At 36.7% G+C, this 16,531-nt stretch overlaps 1 protein-coding gene across 4 annotated transcripts; it reads right to left on the reverse strand.

Annotated features, from left to right (window-relative positions):
• Positions 1–7,202: 7,202 nt before the first annotated feature.
• Positions 7,203–14,334, reverse strand: ddah2 (DDAH family member 2, ADMA-independent). Of its 4 annotated transcripts, none has more exons than XM_067425404.1 (6): positions 14,222–14,334; positions 12,402–12,915; positions 12,145–12,333; positions 9,879–9,998; positions 9,621–9,764; positions 7,203–7,574 (listed from the first exon to the last, which is right to left on the reverse strand). In XM_067425404.1, exons 2-6 carry the CDS (start codon positions 12,690–12,692, stop codon positions 7,458–7,460), a joined length of 861 nt encoding a protein of 286 aa, XP_067281505.1. In that variant the 5' UTR covers positions 12,693–12,915; positions 14,222–14,334; the 3' UTR covers positions 7,203–7,457. The 4 variants fall into 4 exon arrangements, with proteins under 4 accessions (XP_067281505.1, XP_067281504.1, XP_067281502.1 ...); XM_067425403.1 differs by having other exon boundaries at positions 14,119–14,274; XM_067425401.1 differs by lacking the exon at positions 14,222–14,334 and adding an exon at positions 14,031–14,119.
• Positions 14,335–16,531: the final 2,197 nt, after the last annotated feature.

Raw genomic sequence — 16,531 nt, forward strand, 5'->3', positions numbered from 1 at the left:
GCACACTGTGTGTAAACCTCCAATACAACTATATAAATGATTCCATCACAACTCACAGATAAATCTCAATCAAGTGACTGTCTATAGAATTATACGCAAATTTTACACAACATTAAAATACTATTTTCAAATAAAGTTTAATTATTACCCCTGGTTTAGTAATGAAGTCTTGTAATAAAGTAGCAGTGGCTGGGATAGATTTTAAGTATCACATCAAGATGCAATCTAATCCTGTTTACATGAAGTAAGCTCCTGAGCAGATTTAAGCTTACGGACTTGTTGCTATGAAAGCAAAGTCCAGGGGCCTGTACCATGAAGCTGGTTTAGCTGGCCAGCCAGATTTGTTTAAGCTTAGTTTGTGCCAATCCTGGGTTTTAGGTACCATTAAAGTGGTTTGGCTTTTAGCTGTTCATTGCAATAGTAACTTACGCTCCACAGCTAACCTGCTCCCGGACAGGTTATGTTCTGGATAAGAGAACTCAAACTGAAACTGGACCAATCAGCTGTGAGTAAAGTGACACCTCTGATGCAATAAAGTCACTCCCCCTGTTTCTGCTCCAAATTAAAGGTCACCAGAATAGCAAATGGTTTTTAAGACTAAGGCGTCTGGCTTTTAGCAATGCTTATTTTTAGATAAAATTTATAAAATTATTATACCCATAATCAATTACACATTTATCATTTTAGTTAATCAATCATTAATATGCACTTTGTTAAAATTAATATACCGGTAAATAGCCTACATAAAGTCATAAATAAGCTTTAAAATCAATAAACAAAACTATTAAAAAAATAAGCTTACTGAGCTTAAATGTTACATTTTCTCTATATATCAACTAAACTAACTTCATAACTTTTACGTGCATTGACGTATAAAAAATTTTCTTGTCCTCTTTCATAGACAGCTTTTCTTCTTGCTGTGTGTATATTTTTTTAATTCTTAATATTTTTTAATCATGTAATCTACTGAAGAGATAAATGAATCTCACTGCTTCTCTCGCGAGAAGTGAATCATAGTTTAACAGCCTGTGATTGGCTGTTCACTGCTGATGTCACAGCTAAACTCCTGAACTCAGGATCAAAGCCTGAGTTGACAGATAAAGCTGATGATCAGCATCATGGGACCAACAGAGCCTGTATACAATGGTTTGGTTTTGTCAACTCAAAACTAACCCTGTAACCCTGAGTTTGTTAAACCACCATCATGGTACAGGCCCCTGGATGAGCTTCGAAGAACCAAACAATCAGAGATCTAGCCAAATCGTCAACAGTCAAATTCAGCTAACTGAGTTAGCGATGTACGAAGAACGGGCCCAACTTAAATAAATCCATTGCCTTCATGAAAACAAAATTTAAAACTTGTGAATTGTCAATGTGTTGAAATGTGAAAATTATTTTTGAATGTGGTGCCTTCTAGATTAAGAAAAGCAAAAATGTAGTTTTGGATCATGTGGATGAAAAGCAACAACTCCCAGAATGCACTTGCTTCACTGCCCTACGAGGCCACTCACTGCGCCACCGCTACTGGTATACTGTATCTCTTTTCCCACTGCCCCTTCCGTTGTCCAATTTCATGATAAAACCATTTAGTTCAGTTAGAGAACAGACACTACAATTAAAAACTGAATGTGTCTGTTGAGTGAACCGAAGCAAGTGTCACAGCACAAAGCTTAATGCAAAATCGCTGAAGTAACCCTTTAAGTTTTGTCACATTTAACAACATTAACACATTTCAAACAAACCTTTCAGTGATTTCATAGCATTACACTTTCCTTTTTTCTTTTTTTTAATGCTGATTATATCATCCCAGCATTTTATGTGGCGTCTAATTAACAAGTTTGTGAACAGTGCTTATGGTGATGTCATCAATATCATACACAAACTTTATGAGAATGACTTTTGAGTGGTACAATGATGAATTGCTATCTGCAATACGTCCATTTGTGAAATGGACACACTGTTTTTGTCAATTTTCACACTGCTAAATATTCCACGGTCAACTGTTAGTGGCATTATAACAAAGTGGAAGCAATTGGAAACAACAGCAACTTATACATGAAGCGGTAGGCCACGTAAATTCACAGAGAGGGGTCAGCGCATGCCAATTTTTTTGCAATAGCTACAGACCTCCAAACTTCATGTGGCCTTCAGATTAGCTCAAGAACAGTGCATAGAGAGCTTCATGGAATGGGTTTGCTGCATGGAAGTGCTGCATCCAACTCTAGAGCAGTAGTTCTCAGCAAGACCCCCTTGGGTAGGGTGAATCCTTTTGTATGAATTCCCCACCTCCAGACAAGGGGCTTACATTATAGCTAAAGTTTAACTTGTTCAGTCAGCTCGGTTCTGGTTCTCAAAAACCCAATAGCTTAGCTTGTTCTCCATTGTTGCATCTTTCATGGATGATACATGCAGATAACTACACAGCCGAAATTATTCAATCTTCATTGAATTTTATATAATAAATAAACTCTTCAACAGTTCTGAGTTAGTCTATAAGGACTTTTTTACCAAAAAAGTAAAGACTGAAAGACTTTCTATTAGTTGTCAAAATAAGTAATTGCAACAGTGAATTATTGCAAAAGTGAAGGAAAATGTGTTCTCTATTGAATCCCTATATGCAAGAATATGAATTTAAATTATATAATAAGGCCAGAAGTCAACATTTTATTTTATACATTTAAATATTATCCATTGTTGTTTGTATACTTTACAAGTTAAAGCAAAATTAGCTTTTTGTATAAATATACATTAAAAAAATAATATCATGCATATCAGCTTATTCCTTATTGGCAGGGCCGCATTAAGACTATACGGGGCCCCTGGGCTTCTACCTCTTGAGGGGCCCTTCATCCATTGGACCTGCTTAATTAATCGTTAAAAGTTATGGTCCCACCCCTTTTACCCCACCAGGTGGAAACAAGTGACTGTTAAAAATGCATTTGTCAGTGAATCATTCTCAATTTTATTCAATCTTTTTAATCACAAAGCCGTTTATTTTATGGGAATAAATGGTATTTTAAAAACATCCAAATCTATAGGTCTGTTATATAAAATACACAAATATAATTGAAAAAAGTGCATTTCCATAAGGTACTTAAAGACACCATTGAATAGGAACTAAAATGTGCTGTACAAATATATATATATTTTAAATACAGAGATAGTATGTTAAAAACACATTTTAGTTCATATTCATGGCGTCTCAAAATGTCCTTAAGATTATAGGAAACGTGTATGATAAGGCCTATTTAATTACATGTAGCCTGTGCAGAATACTATCAACATTGCCAAAAAATATATATATATATATATATATATATATTCCACAGCTCTAGTGTGGTGGCTAGTTAACTACTGGGAGCTTAACTAAGTTGTTAAGTTTAAAAGAAGTTAATTATTTTGATAGACTATCATATCTAGCTACTGCTGCTAGCCTGCTAGCATATCACAACCTACCGGTACATGGTGGTGATTCCTTTTCCCCTTCACCGTCACTGTTCTGATGTTCAACTTTATCTTGTGCTGTTTTTCTGTTATAATGATATAACGCTTTGGCTCTCAAATAACTTTCTCCGATTAAATAAAAGAGCAAAACTAAGGTTTTTATTGTAGGATCTGCAACATCACATGCTTTTGCTGGTCAACTATAGTCTAGAAATCTGCACCCTAGCGGCAGCAAATTTAATCTGCCCGCGAGTATCAAAGATCCAAAAAACGTTTTAGTCACATACAATAGTCCATAAACCAAATCATGTCCTCATAAACTGCAAGTAAACACACACAAATGTTGACAGGCCACTAAATACAGTACATACCACAGAGACGGACGTTCTGCTGTTGTTGCTTCTCCTGTTCAATTTATTTCAGCCTCCGGATCTGATTCTGGATCATATATGTATTAGTTGAATCTGATTGATAGCCATGGTTTATTTAGGGTAGCGTTTTCTTCTCCACGCTTGAGGACGTCACCGCTTTGTGCACACTCGTCATTCTTTAGCTCCGCCCACAAGATACGCCTCCAGGCGCTCTGTTTTTTTTTTTTCCGGAAAGACTCGGTACAGCCTACCTTCTTTTATAAATATAATAAAACTAAAGACTTTTCGGAGATATGAAGGATGCAATACTACTCTATAGGTACTCAAGACTATTAAAAGAGATACTTCCAGAGGTCATAGATCGTCTGCTTAATATTATTAATTCATCTTTGACATTAGGATATGTAACGGAAACTTTTAAGTTGGCTATAATTAAACCACTTATTAAAAGCGCAACTTGATCCTAAAGAATTAGTCAATTACAGGCCAATCTCGAATCTACTGTTTCTGTCTAAAATAGTAGAAAAGGCTGTGTCTTCACAATTATGTTCCTTTTTAGAAAGAAATGGTATATGTGAGGATTTCCAGTCAGGATTTAGACCGTATCATAGTACTGAGACTGCTCTCATCAGAGTTACAAATGATTTACTCTTATCATCTGATCGTGGTTGTATCTCTCTATTAGTGTTACTCGATCTTAGCCCTGCATTCGATAATACCGATCACAATATTCTTTTGAATAGACTCGAAAATTATGTTGGCATTAGTGGAACTGCATTGGCATGGTTTAAATCGTACTTGTTTGACCGTTATCAGTTTGTAGCAGTAAATGAAGAGATGTTACACAAGTTCAGTATAGGGTACTGCAAGGCTCAGTGTTAGGGCCTTTGCTCTTCACCCTGTATATGCTACCACTGGGAGATAACATTAGGAAGCATGGCGTTAGTTTTCATTGTTATGCTGACGATACTCAGCTCTATATTTCCTCACGCCCTGACGAAACCGACCAATTCACAAGATTAACGGAAGGCATAGCTGATATAAAAAAATTGGATGAATAGTAATTTCCTGCAACTTAATTCAGATAAAACTGATTTTAAATTATTGGACAGAAAAGCTCCACAAGTAGTAACCTAGAATACTGTCTAACACTTGATGACTGCTCTGTCAAGCCCTCGTCGTCAGTGAGGAACCTGGGTGTGCTCTTTGATACCAATCTTTCATTTGAAAGCCACGTTTCTAGCATCTGTAAAACCGCATTCTACCATCTTAAAAATATATCTAAATTACGGCACATGCTTTCAATGCAAAATGCTGAACAGTTAGTACATGCGTTCATGAGCTCAAGGCTAGATTATTGTAACGCTCTACTGGGTGGCTGCCCTGCTCGCTTAATAAACAAACTCCAACTAGTCCAAAATGCAGCAGCTAGAGTTCTTACAAGAACCAGGAAGTATGATCATATTAGCCCAGTTCTGTCAACACTGCACTGGCTCCCTATTAAACAATCGCATACATTTTAAAATCCTGCTTATTACTTGTAAAACACTAAATGGTTTAACTCCCCAGTACTTAAATGAGCTCTTAACCCAGTATACTTCATCACGTCTATTGTGGTCTCAAAACTCTGGCCAGTTGATAATATCTAGAACAAGCCTGCAGTCTCCCTCTAATTTACTGAAGCTTTCGCACCTCGATCACCCCCCGGTGACCGGTCCCAGTATAGCCACCCCTCTGGGTTTTCTAATGGATGCGAGACAAACTAAACAATAAAATTACACTTCAAATATTTTTTCCCCAAAGTTAGTTTATGTCATTGAAGGCAGTTATCATCACAATGATTTCATTTCAAGTGTTCGTTTTTAAAATGAGTTTAGTTTTAGTTAGTTATCTGACGCTTTAAAAACAGGGGGTGTGACGTCATGATTGACAGCTGAGACTGACGTCTTCTCTGAGTGAATTTTTTCGGAATTTTTGGGAGCAGATTGGTGCTTTAGCTTTAATTTCTACATTTCCATAACTGTTTATTTCACACCAACATAATGAATTGTTCTGCATCTGCAAGAGTGTGGGCCAGTCCTAGTCCCGAAATCGCTACTGCGCAGACTCGGCCCCAAGATGTCCACGCCGTGCAGGCCGCCTAAAAGCTTCAAATATGGCAAGCGGAAATGGATGATGTCGAGTCGTCCATATTTTTTTACGGCCTATGATCTAGAATAACTAAATCAACTGCAGGCAGTCGATCCTTTTCCTATTTAGCACCTAAACTCTGGAATAGTCTGCCTAGCATTGTTTCGGGAAGCAGACACACTCTGTCAGTTTAAATCTAGACTAAAAACACATGCTAATTTAGAAGAGTTTCTGCTATGTTGGGTTTTGGGGGCATGCACTTGGTTTGAGAACAGGAATGTTGACAAATAAAATGTATAATTATTATTAAATGTTTGATATTGCTGTACTCATTCAGCAATTGTTAAAATATTGCTATATAATGCTAAAAATTTGTTAACAATTATCAAGTTAGCATTTATTGAATCAGCTAGTTAAATGTGTCTACTAAAAATAATTACCAGTAAGCTGATTTTATGATCATTGTAAATGTTTAAATGAAAAGTATTAATTAGCTTACTCAAATATTTCAATTTTCAGCAACTAAAAATGTGCCAGTTCTGTTTACTTACACTGCATTACTTAACTTCAAAATTTTGGGGTTATAGTATTTATAAACTTGTACTGAGATAAAGAAAGATGTTTTTTTTTTCATCCATTTCATCTATTTTTCTTATTTGTTCTCTTGTACGGACAACTCTTTTTCTTGCTATGTAAATGCATTTAAATTCTCTTTGGCAAAATAAATAAATGGATTACTGAATAAGTGAATCAGTTTTTGTTTATACATCATGCGATTGGCTTTTCGCTACTGATGCTTCATGTGGACGCACACCAGTTTTTCATGAAGTCAGGATCAAAGTCTGAGTTGACAGAAAGATAATGATCAGTGTCACACTACCAACAAAGCCTTACTGGACTGGATTGGTTGTCAACTTGAAATGAATCCTGTAAACCTGAGTTTGTCAACCTTCCTGGTATGGCCCCTGAACAAACTAATTAAGGGGTGCTTCTCAATGCTCAAATTGATGCTTCCTCATTTCTCCCTCATCCAGCCGGTAACCTGGAAACTATTCAAAGAAAGCCACAGATAAGAGGAAATGAGGATGCATAATTAAGAAATGAGAAACACCTAAGGTGTTCAGGATTACTAAAGTTACAGCTGAGTTTGATCAAGGTTGGAACTAAATTGTGCAGGAAAGTGGATCTTAAGGGCTGGAATTGAGAACCCCTGAATTAGAACAAAAACAGGTTGAGAATGACATGAGAGTGAGTAAATAATGAAATAACTTTTTTTAAACTTTAATAAGTGACCAGTTAATCCATTGATTATTGCAAACCAATTTATAATACTCTCATAATGTGTCCATTCTAAGAATCTAAGCAGATTAGAGGTAAGGATGAATACATAGGATGAACATGAAAACAATTGGGTAGCAAACCAGTTCTAACTGGGCTACATATCTGTGCCTAAAACCACACTGTAAAAAGGTAAATGAGAATCTGATTATGCTGAGATTGTACTGGAGTGTCTTAATAGTTGGATTTCTTGTTGATAAGAAGGCAGTGGGAGGACAGTGATCCCCCAAGTTTGGAGGCTTCACTGCAGGCTGTGGGCAGTAAGGTGTAATCTGTCAAACGCTGGAAGGCCTGAAAATGAGAATTAAGTAAATATGTCAAAACAAGTTTTGCCATGCTTTCATATAGAGTAATCTGCTTTTTTTTTTTTTTATTGACTTTGAAACAATTAAAACATTCAGAAGAATTTAAATGGATGCAGTACCATTAAAAGGTACACTATTCACCAGTCCCAAGGATGCATTATGATCCTGTGATGCCAAGCAGTAAAATTATATATAAAATGTGCAATCTCCCTGATTGGCCATTTTGTTAATTTGATCAATAGACATGTCTGTGATTGACTAAAATTGCGATTGACAATGCTGCAAAAGCTTGCAAAATTATGAACAGCAGCTTTTGAAAGCAGTACCAATCAGCTGTCAGTCATGAGACAAAAAAAAAAAGAAAGTGATAAAAAGCCAAACGTTTAACATTATAGCAATATACACAATTTCATATCATCAGTAAAGATATTGTGATATAATTCACAATCAAAATCAACCAGCCCATGTAGTATAATATACTGCCAATAAGACAAATGTACTACAAATAGTATGCAACATCAAAGCTGCAATAAGGAGTTCTGAAGGCACTGTTGGAACCAGGAATTTCATTATTTCAATATTTAATTTCTAGCAAACGTCACTGGAACACATTAAATGGTTGTTTGTCTGTCTACATCAGACCTACATCTGCAGTATCTAGCTTACAAGTGGGCATTTCAGAATCTCCTCATTTGACAGTGATGCACAGATTATTGGTTCATGGTTTTACAGCGCGTTTACTCTGAATTCAAGATGTAGGAAAGTGCAAAATTCAATTGAAATTTTAACAAGATAGTTTGAATAATCTTTTTATTTTCTCCACGAATTACAAAGACCAACCTGAAAAATATTTAGTGATGTTTGAAAGCACGAGCAGGCGACTATTAGTGGACCGGTCTGCTTTCAAACACCCTGTGTGTAATCTGTGTAAGCAATTGGTGTCATTGATGTATATCTACTACAACATGTTTTTGAAATGCTGATCATTGTAACCAGTGATGTCACAGTGCACAATTCCAGCAGTCGGTACCAATACCATACAATTTTAAGGTACTCTGTACCAATTTCGGTACCACAGCTAAAAGTTTTTTTTTGTTGGTTTTTTTTATATTTAAAAAAGAAGAAGAAATGTATTAAGTTTATTATTTATGATAATCATTATAAATAAATAATACGAACATTTAAAGGCTGTATCCTGTTTAAAAGTAAATATACAAATACTTTTATAAAAAAAAAGGATCAAGTGAAAAATAATCAACCATCTAGGCATAATTATTATTATTAGTAGTAAAGTATTATTATTACATAGAGACGTGGCTAAATACTGTACAACAGTAGCCTAATATATTCTGTCAATTAAAAAATAAATAAACCGCACTTTTATTTTGATGGGTTGCTGTGAAAAGAGCTTTGAGTGTCTGTGGTTATGATATGACAAGTGTTCTCAAATGAAACCGTAAATTCTCATTAACAGACAGTTATATGTTTGTGTCCATATTGACACATGGCAGCGACAACAAAGACAGGCAGTGTGTGTGTGCGCGCATCTGCGCCCAACTTCATTCACAGAGACGCAGAACATGCAGGAGTACTATTTAAATAGTATTTTGCAATTGAATATTCACAGACACTAGTATATATTCACTTCGGGAACCACAGGAGTCTGTACTACCGGTATTACATAAATGCTGGTATCATCACATTGTTTTAATTTCAGTACCGACTTGGTACAGAAGTACCGGTACTTGTGACATCCCAAATTGTAGCCAATCACAGACATATTTAATGAGCGTGAGCACAATGGGCAATCAGAGGCCTTTACGATTCCGCTCAACAATGCTCACATTTTTTAAATTTCAGTATCGAAGTCGGTACTTTTGACAACACTGATTGACAAGCAGACTAAAAAGAAACCAACAAACTTTTTTGGGTACCGATTTGGTACTGAAGTCGGTACTTTTGACAGCATTACAGGATTAGCCTATGTTGTTGATTATTCTCTTTGATGTACTGCACATCCTCCTTCACTCACAGGAATACTGTTGGGACACTCCTCCACTGTGGGATGCAGGAGGTAGTCCACTTTTGCAGGACCTCTGATGTATATGCAGTTAGCAGCAACTTCCTCAGGTACTGACAAGATCTCATAGTGATGGTCAGTCAGCTGCTCCATCACCTGCAAAACAAAAAAACAACAACATACTTGTTGATAATGTGATTAATTAGTTGATAGTGCGCCTCAGAAAAATGCATACATCTATATACATTTATATAACTTGTGCACACTCACTCTGAGTGTTTTTTTAGCTCCATCGCTGTTACTGATGATGATGGTATCGGGGCCGCCCATGGAGCAGATGCTCTTCAGACGAGAGCCTCCACACACAGGCACAGTGGACACAGCAAAGTCCTGAACATACAGCACAAAGCAGAATCAAACCTTTGTTATTTTATTTTTGCTGGCAATTACACAGGCAAAGATTGTACAGTCAGATGCTTATAACCAGAGGAGGAAAGAGTAACAAAATATTCTACTCAAGTAAAAGTACTGTTACTTCAATGAAATTTTATTTAAGTACAAGTACAATTACTGGTCTAAAAATTTACTCAAGTAAAAGTAAAAAAGTAGGTCATTTAAAATGTACTCAGAGTAAAAGTTACTTAGTTACTTTTTTAACAGTGGGGGTGGGGGACTCTCCCCTGTAGGGTTGTGATAGAATGAGATTTTCACGATATGACAACTGTCTCAGAAAACATCAATTAAACATTTACTGTACCTATTATTAAATGATGGTTATTATCACTAGTTAAAATGATGTGAAATGAATGATGAAGATTGGTCTTTTTTTTTTATTTGGTTGAACAAATGCTTTATTATAACAAACTTAAAACCATTTGTTTATTTTGTTTATTAAAATTTCAATAAAACATTATTATTAAAATTAAAATTATTATGAATTAGATTAACAACTTATTTTTATCATTAATTCGTAAAAATGTTTAAAAATAATAGAGTCAATATGTAGTAGACGGAGCAGCTCATTCACAGAGAGAGAACAAGCAGATCATATATTCATATAGCAATGTTTTGTGCTTTAATGTTCACAGACCATGTCGCGATTTGATTTATTTCTAAGGCCTGCAGCTCTACATTCGAGTTTTTCGTTCATCCATCAGTTTGCGTGTATTACGCCAATTCTACGTTATAATGTAAAGTTAATGTTCATGACTGGATTCCGGGATTCCCTCTGCGTCACAGAAATCAATCAGCCTAAGTTATAAACATTCCTTTATTTGCACAGAGGGATGTGTGCCCGAACATGTTCTATGTGTTTCTTCATTTGCATCCACATTTTGTGCACATTTGATATCCTCCAGGACAACACCACATTATTATTTTTTTCTATATCCAAAGTATTTCCATACTAGCCAGGGGTTCACGACGGCGTTTCGCTTTGACCTGGGTCTGCGTCACTGACGTCTGTCTTGTTCGTCTCCATCTGAAATTTGCGCGCATGTTCTCTCCCGCGCCCTCTATTCAATATTAGTCATTTCCGGATCGCGTTTTTTTTCCCTCCCCTCTTTGCATAATGCATTAATGATTTATTTTTACTCAGTAACGGATGTGGTTTAAAATGTAGCAAAGTACAATACTTTAATCAAAATGTACTTAAGTAAAAGTAAAATTACAGATTTTTAAAACTACTTAAAAAAGTAGAAGTACACAGAAAAGCTACTCAATTACAGTAACGCGAGTAAATGTAATTCGTTACTTTCCACCTCTGCTTATAACCTTGTGATTATCTGACACAACAGCAAGAATTCAGTTTGATTTGATAAATGAAATTCATTAATAAAATCTGTTTGCATGATTCTTACACTGTGTCGGAACTACACGCGGCGCCGCGCTGCGTCACGCGATAAAAGGTATATTTTCCATGTTAGTTAGATTTTTTGTCCTAACCAGCCGCGACACGCGATTAATCTATTTAAGAAACGGTTTCTATTTTTGTGCGACGTCGCAGCTGGAACAACAACACAAAACATGGCAATTTTAACTCAGGTAGTGTTTATGTGCTTTATTTAATGTTAAAAGTGTGTAATGTTACTTTAAATATCATTTAGCGCTCCCATTCTAAAAGCAGCAACGGATAATTGACCTTAGATATTGAAATTAAACAACTGTGAACTGTGAACAAACAAGTATATTCTATGACAACGATTGTTTTAGTAACCCAGTACGTATTTGTTGTACGGTAGTTTAAATGGTGTAGTATTTGTGAATTTGATTATGCACTTATTTATTTCCTTGCGAGTGCTGTCAAGATTAATCTCCTTGGTGCTGTGCACTTGCCGCTAGTGCCCGCCCACACGCTGTTCTGATTGGTTGTTCTTTTTGATTGATTTGTTGCATCTCGTTGTCGTGTCGTGTCTGGTATGGACAGAAAAGCTTTTCGCTGGAATCTTATTGTGTCGTGTGTAGTTAGGGCACGATGTTACAGTATTCTAATCAGCCAATGCTAACAGAATCGATTCAAATGAAACACACCACTCGCCTTGAAGGTGTCAGCCAGAACTTCTGCCCCTCTGTGATTGGTGTGTTTCGAAATGCCCACAAAGAACTCTTTTCCAGTAAAGAGGACATCACTTCCTTCTAGAGTAGCTCCACCAGACCTCCCCTCCTCATCGCCCATCTCCACCACTGTCAGGTTCAGTTCATTTAGGACTCGCCGCACTGCATCTGCCTAAAGAAAACTCACTTATGAGGCCAAGTAACATCTACATCTCCTATAGCCATGTGTGTGCCCCTTACCTCAACGCGTCTCTGCTGTTTGAAGGGTCGTGTGATGAGCGCTGTGTCGCCTTGGATCACAGCAATGTCTTCGATCCGCCAGCTCTCAGGCAGCTCAGAGTCTGCTGGAATTTCAATCAACTGCAGCCCCACCTTTTGCCTCAGTGCACCTGTCAGCACCCCCATTTGACGCTGGGCCTTGGCGAGGTCCGTCTGAAGCCCTTCGCCACCCTCTGCCAACTTCCCAAAAGACTCTGGGATACATCTGACAACAGCATGAGTGAAGCAGCCGTATGGATAAATATTGGCCATGACGGCGTGTATATGACAGGTGTCTGCTGAATGTTTTTATGGGCTTGACTGTATATGGGTGTATGTATGTCTGTGGGCGACTGATTCACAAACTGTAAGTCAAGTTTAAGTCTATGAAAGAGTCTTTGATTGAATGTGAAAGGAATCTCCAAACGACTGGATCAGCAAATCATTCTTAGAATCCCTGAATCCCCTGAGAGTGGGATTTCCCCAATAATACTGCCTGAGAAAAAAAGAGAAAACAATTATGAGCTTTCAACCAAACTGTTAAATCTTTTTTCCTCTTTTTTTGAGTAAATAAATTGAACAAAATATAAAATGCCTTTGCATCGTCTTGTTTCAGTCTACTTTAAGTCCAGGTAGATGTATATTTGTCATAGTGCAGTCTTTAGGACAGATTTGAGATGCGTTGTCATTTTATCAGTTCACATTAGTTTGCGGTCACTGCCACAACGGTAAAACACCGCTTCTTCAATCCATTGTGTTAATAACTGAGCAATCTCCGTATCCGTCAGAATCTTGAACAGTCCTGTCAGTGGATAAAGCACATTATTTGTTTTGAAACGCTTTGAGCTTGGAGTAAACGTTACGGTTCATTACAGTGCCAACTTACACACGTGTTACTTTATACTTTATAACCTATAACTGAGAAGCAGCTAAAATGTATTTAGTTCTAGCATGTTTTTGCAAGAGCATGGTATTTTCAGTTTCCCTGCCAAACTGCCGAGTCTAGAAGTGTAGTCCACAATTTCAAAACCAATCAAAATAACAAGTACCTAACATAAGCTTCTAAACATATAGTGCCTCCTATAACAAACAAGGATGGATCGGCTGTTTTGATGTAACGTAAGGTCACAACAAGTTAGCCTGCCGGACTTTACAAACAAGTACTGGTCCAAACATTAACGAACATAAAACTAGTAATAAAAAAACACGCAGTTAAAAGATAAATTAATTCCACTTTAGATGACTTTCACGAGAAGATTCGAAGAAACTGAACGTTATTTGCAAACCGTTGATAAACGGTTCCAGTTTGTTCAACAGTGCCTCGGCTGCCAAAGTTGACGCCCTGGTGGAATAAGACAAGTCGTAAAACAAATCCTACCTTGTAATACAATGAAACACGTTATTACTCAGTTTCCTTTTAGCATACAGCGCATGTTTTGATCGACTCTCACTCGGCCATACACACAACCCGTTCCCTAATCATAACGTCCAGCTTCCCTTCCCCCTCAATCCATCCATCCTGCTGAAATCCCTTTTCGCCTGCGTGAGGGGGATTTACTTATAACGCAGCACAGACCCGATAACCAGAGGAGCTTAATATGCCTAACTTACCTCAGAGACTAAGACAAAGAAGTTGTTTAAATTTGCCTAACTCTGATCCGTATGAAAAGCATTCCCGATTTCAGGATTTTCCACTTACCCGTCCGGGAGATAGTGCCACACCTCCAACGCGCTGTATTTCCTCCCTTCTAAGGAATAGCTAGACTAAATTTAAAGGTAACAAAGTAGCTGTCTGTTCTTACCCGGGCTAAACAAGACGTGTTTGGTGAATTGTGAGCTATGACACATAACCAGTCCTAGTTTGTTTTGTATGCTTCAAGCTGTTCCCTATTCTTTTAATATGTAGGTCGGGACTCGAGTTCAGCTGTGACTCTCTCATCAAATAGCAGATTATTTGTGAAATGTAGGCCTGTCTCATGCGAGACTGTGGTGGTTATTATGGACATTGCTCCCTGGTACAAAACTTTTGTACAGTTCTTTGTTGATGTATTTGTGATTACAATTGTATTTGTAGATAGGCCTATTTTGTTGAAATATAGACTTGGAAACAGGTTTAAAAATGTGTATGTTGGCTAAATGTAGTCAAGATTCTGATAAAGTTCTAAAAGTGTAAAAATTGCAAGTGTACACCTAGGATGAATTGAGGGTGTGCAAATAATGGGGTAATTTTCATTTTTGGGTGAAAATGAAATCAATTATCAATTATCTTTTGCCTGATTAGATTTTTCTAAACAAAGAATGGAATGGGGGGGGGGGGGTACTTATTAATTTACACAATTATTTAAATATTAATTTTATTAGTCTGGTTTTAAAGCCTTACACAGCACATAAGTCTGCACCCCTAAAGGTCTGATATTCTAACGATTATGCTGCTAACATTTTGGCCTTAGTGCTTTTAGATTTTTGTTCTGTTTTTGATTTTGCAGACAACAATAATCTTTTTTTTTTTTTTTTTTTTTTTTTGTCAAAGAGGAGATTTTCTGTTAGTCTTACAAGCATTCATATAGTTCATTTTAAATGTGATGTCTCCCAAGGAAGGCTTTGTTTTCATTGTATATAATCTCTGAGATTCTGAATAATCTGCCTGTATTCCTGGAACCTCTTCCTATTGATAAATGTTTGGAATTGATTCATTTCATTAATACATATGCATTTTTATTTTCTGACATTCCTATTTAAAGTAATGTTTTACAACATGATATTGATGCGGGTGACCACCCCAATGCGCAACGTTTTTTTTAATTTTTATAAAGTATGTGGGAAAAACACAATCATCTGAAACCTGAGGTTAAGTATCTGCTTAAACTATAAATTTTAAACTTAAACTATAAGCTTTAAATGCTTCAGCCAATAAAATGTCTAAACACAATTCTGGAGTATATTTTTATATTGAGTGAGTGTCAGCCTAAAAAAAAATGCTCTGGCCACATTCCAGCAGCCAATGAAGTATTTGCAGTCTATTTGAAGGATTTGGGGGTGTATGTGATTTGTGGGATGAATATCTAACATGGATTCTGTGTTTGTTCAGTTGTTTGTGGTTGCTCAGCTCACCGTGAACCTGGCAAAGTGTGAGTTCATCCATGCCACAGCAGAGGTGTAAAGAGTACCTGAAAACCATACTTGAGTAAAAGTACAGATTCCTTACAGCAAAAATGACTCCATTACAAATTACAAGTCACTAACTCCAATACGACTTGAGTAAAATTGTATTCACAAGAGCACATTTCAAATAAAGCATTTATACTTTTATTAATTTGATACACCACTCCACATAGAAAGAACAGATGCAGACACATCTGAAGCAGATGGATATCGTCTTGGTCTGGAATGAGGTTTATTACGTGAGGTCATGTAAAAACAGGTGGGGCAGGCAGAAATCCGCCTCAATGGCTCTCTACGAGAGTGCGCTGTAGTTCCATTTTTCACCACAGATTTACATTGGAAATTTGCGGGGCATTGTAGAGCTATGGAGGCCTTACAGACCGGCTGCCCCACCTAGTATCATGAATACATGCCTGTCAAATCCATGCGTGAAATTTTAATATTTCCTGCTCACTTTAAAACTTAATCTAGAAAAAACTAAAAATATTTGTTGTAGAATTCTGAATACATTTACACTTTATTATTAATTTAGTATATATAGAGGTCTATAAATGGTTGGATGAATATTTTGGTGGGGCTCTGCCCATAGAGATGAGCCACAGCTGACTGGCGCACAGGTTTCCCTCTCTTTATTTAAGCAGCCTCTTCCCCTCAGTGTGGCAGTCCATTTCTTTTCGGGATTGGTACTCCATGTGGATAACAGTATTCATTTCCATTTACCTATTGTCTCGAGCCGGGATAAAATTACAATAGAATTACTATATTTTTACTATAATAAAACCATTGTTACATTTTGTGAGGGATTGAAATATATTTTGTGAGGGATGAAATATATATATTTTTAATTTATGATTAGAACATGACAGTAAATTACAGACAGATATCAGTGTTGCAAAGAAATTACAAAAATGTGCTGAAAAATTTAGAACAAATGTCCCATGTTAATGTGG

This window comes from Pseudorasbora parva, chromosome 19 (assembly GCF_024679245.1).
Source record: "Pseudorasbora parva isolate DD20220531a chromosome 19, ASM2467924v1, whole genome shotgun sequence".
Taxonomy (NCBI): Eukaryota; Metazoa; Chordata; class Actinopteri; order Cypriniformes; family Gobionidae; genus Pseudorasbora; species Pseudorasbora parva.